At 34.5% G+C, this 3691-nt stretch overlaps 1 protein-coding gene across 1 annotated transcript; it reads right to left on the reverse strand.

Annotated features, from left to right (window-relative positions):
• Positions 1 to 209: 209 nt before the first annotated feature.
• Positions 210 to 1350, reverse strand: LOC106381650 (ethylene-responsive transcription factor 11). Its single transcript, XM_013821573.3, has one exon. The coding sequence runs from the start codon at positions 943 to 945 to the stop codon at positions 427 to 429; it is 519 nt and encodes a 172-aa protein (XP_013677027.1). The 5' UTR covers positions 946 to 1350; the 3' UTR covers positions 210 to 426.
• Positions 1351 to 3691: the final 2341 nt, after the last annotated feature.

A 3691-nucleotide genomic window follows, 5' to 3' on the forward strand; every position in this document is an offset into this window, starting at 1 on the left:
CTACTAGTGTCACGTTCCAAAATAACAGGCTCCAAAATTCTATTTTTGACCAATAATCCCATTATCCTTTTTGTCCTAATCGCATTTAAAGTATTTTTTGTTTCCTATTGTTTTTGTCAATTGGGATACCAACTACATTTGTTCATTCAAAATGAACGACATGTGTTAGCCGACAAAAATATAAAAAAAATATTTTAAAAGTCAAAAGATTGATGCCAAAACAAACTTATTATTTTTGTTGATCAGAAAATTAAAAAAGAAAAATTACAATTAAACTGATAAACAACAGGTGATGAGAACAAACCGTTCTCAAACACTAAAAATTATTTTTAACTTTCTGCTGACCAAAAAAAAAAGCACCAACTTAATAAGAAGCTTCATCTAAGTTTTATCAAATACTTTATTCATAACAGTTAAATTCAAGAACTAATTCTCAGGCTTGGGAGGGAGATTAAGATCCAAATCCAAGAACACTCGTGGTCGTTTCTCTGAACTTAGATACACCACCACAGACGACGAGTCCGACTCACTCCTCCCCGATTCTTCATCGAACACGATCATTCCAGACTTGACCTGAATCTTTGGGAAAGGGAATCTTGAATCAACGGATGAGATGGATCCGAGATTGAGATCAGGTAGCGAGGAAGGTGACTCGACGGTGCTGCTCTGGCTAGGGCTCTCGTTTTCGGCGACGAAGAAAGGGAGATGGAAGTTGGTTTTGGCTTTAGCGCCACGGAACTGAAAAGCGGCTTTGTCGTAGGCACGAGCCGCTGCTTCGGGAGTGTCGAAAGTACCGAGCCAGACTCGGGTTTTCTTGGTCGGATCTCTGATCTCGGCGGCGTAACGACCCCACGGCCTCTTTCTCACTCCTCTGTAACGGTTTTCTTTGTTTCCGCCGTCACCGCCGTTAGTTTCAAACGCCGTCGTTTTAGCTGTCGGCGCCATATTGACAAAGTTAAAACTATTTTTGGTTAAATTAAATTAAAAGAGGAAAGGAAACTCTGAGGTGCTTGTGTTGTGAAGATTGTGAGAAGTGAGGGACTTTAATTTATAAAGGGAGAGATGAAGAGACAGAAACAGTCAACGCGCGGTTTTGACTGAAGGGCGGCTGAGTGGCAGTATGTCGTAATTATTACCGAACTACGTGGCATCTTGTTTTGGTCTCCACGACACAAACGGGGAAAGTGAGTAAAGAGGCTGTTTCTCTCTCTAGGACTTTTTTTTTAGTTTTGTTTTTTGTGGAAAATGATTTGTCTGCTGAGTATTAGTTTCGTTTTTTTGAATTTATATGTTAATTATATACAGAAAATAACTAACATAATGACGAATAAAATTGCACGAATTTTTTTTCTAAATTGATTATGCTCCACTGATTTAGTTTCCTGCATAAAATTCAATCTAGTTTAGTAGCTATTTCTGATATTAAAAATGTAGTCTATGTTAATATATTGATGGCTTAAAATGGCTTTTTCCTAAGTTACAAAAAAAATGGCTTTTTTCCAATAAATTGCGTGCCGTGATCCGCAAATCAGAGAGGAGCCCACGCGGTTATTTTGGTACACGTCGTTTTGCTGCGAGAAACTGAACCTATTAGCATCACTATTATATTTTCTTCCTCTATTGGTAAACAAACTATAAACAGACACGACGTGCCCAATGATTATAATTTTCTCTTTAGATTAAGGGCGACGTTGATTAGTTTATATATATATATATATATTGATTGGAATATTTAAAATAATTTTATACTATAAGTAAACATATGGAGAGTTACATAGCAATTTATCTAAATTTGCTCAGATTTACAGTTTTTTTTTTTTTTTTTTTTTTTTTGACGTCGAACGGCTATTCTATTACTCAAGCTTGAGGTGGTCTGGGTAACCAGACCGGAATAGAACAACCAATGAAAAGTAACTCTCTACGAAAGTTCCTAGCAGTTTTAGCCAAAAAATCAGAAAACTGGTTGCGCACTCGTGACACATGGGTGATTTTGAAGTCCGGGAAGCAAATCTGCAGCGTCTCTATCTTCTCCGATTCTGTCGCGAAACTTGACCACTCTTGGGGTTCCTTTATCATTGCTATCAGCTCCTTGCAATCTGTTCCAAAGCTCTGGCATGGCGAGTGTTGAAGCATATTCTCCATCACCCATCGCAGTGCTTCTACCTCCGAATGCAATGCTCAGATTTACGGTTAAGCAAGTAGTTAAGACATGTTCTAATAAAATACAAGTAAAATAAACAAATAAATCATTAATATATTTGATGAAGAAATATATAATAGCACAATAAGGATTTTAACAGATTCGAAAAAAATAAATGATCTATACAGTTCCTTATCTTTTATTCTTTATTATGGTACGTAAAGAGTTTTAGTAGGTCAGATGTCATGAGACTAAAATCTCAGCTTACATACATATATTTATATATACGGAGGGAATATCACATATAGTTTTTGTTATCTATATAATACATAAAATTTAATTAACAAAATAAAATAATAGGGATGTTATATTATATTTTCCAGTCCAGCATAGTCTAATCAATTTCCAACTAAGATACCAGTTAAGCTAGAATGTTTTGCTTCATTGTAGTTTTTGAATATAGCTTAAACTCTCTCATGAGTGCAAAGTCTTCAAAAAGAGATCGAATCATGTACTAATATTTAAAACAAACCGTGCCAATATTGCAAGTACCCAAACTGTCTCTCATGCGGTTGCGGATGGCTTTAGTACCCAGCTTTTACGCCTACTAATAGTTAGAAGAACAAAATCATAGGAGTATTTAAAAAACACATATATTTTAAAATTAGAATAAAATATGATTACTTAGTTATGTGTTGCTTAAAAAGTACCCATTTTTGAAACTTTGTATAGACCAAAGAACGTAAAGATCGGGTTACAGAACCAAAGACACATGGCTGCACAAATGTCGGAAGACAAAACACTGATGAGAAGCATATTTTGTATAGTTATCGCAGCCACTTCTAAATTATTTCTTTTATTAGGGATTTGTGAGAAATACAACAAAACTACCAGAGAAAATGTTGGGACTATGTTGTGTTACCGGTTTCCCGGCTTCCCACCGTTCAAACTTCAGATTCAATGCATTTACTCCACCTTGCTTTCGGTATTTGATAGATTCTTCCCCTCAGAATTTCAAATTATTTAATTGCATTTGAACTTTCTGACGAATGGACCATAAGTCCATAACAACTCGGTCTTCACAGAACTATCTTTCGGTTTTCTTCCTTTTGCTAAATATCTTTCATTTTCAGGATGATTATCCAATTTAAAAAATTTAGTTAAACATTAGTTTCTTTTTGTTTTGAATTAATTTAATATTCATTTCAAACAAAATTAATTCAAAAATGATATTTTAAAATGTCTACCGGTAACCGCAAGTGTATCAACGGCAACAACATATACGAATTACTGCATAGAATTTTTGTGTAAGAAAATTATGATAGATTTGAAGTGTCTTCAATTGTGGGAATAGTTTCCGAAAAATGACTTTCACTAGTTTACAGTTTTTTTAAATATTAGTGAACATACCAATATGTTTGTGTGTCTATTGGTAACGAAAAGAGATTGATTTTTTTTTTGTCAACTACCCATTTAACTAGACCAAAGGAGATCGATTCTTTAAATTCAAACTATTTTTAATATGAAATATTATGCTTTAAATTGGAATTC

This window comes from Brassica napus, chromosome C3 (assembly GCF_020379485.1).
Source record: "Brassica napus cultivar Da-Ae chromosome C3, Da-Ae, whole genome shotgun sequence".
NCBI classification, from domain to species: domain Eukaryota; kingdom Viridiplantae; phylum Streptophyta; class Magnoliopsida; order Brassicales; family Brassicaceae; genus Brassica; species Brassica napus.

Excerpts from the sequence above, each read along its gene's own strand:
- LOC106381650 (XM_013821573.3), bottom strand. The coding sequence starts at position 945 with ATGGCGCCGACAGCTAAAACGACGGCGTTTGAAACTAACGGCGGTGAC.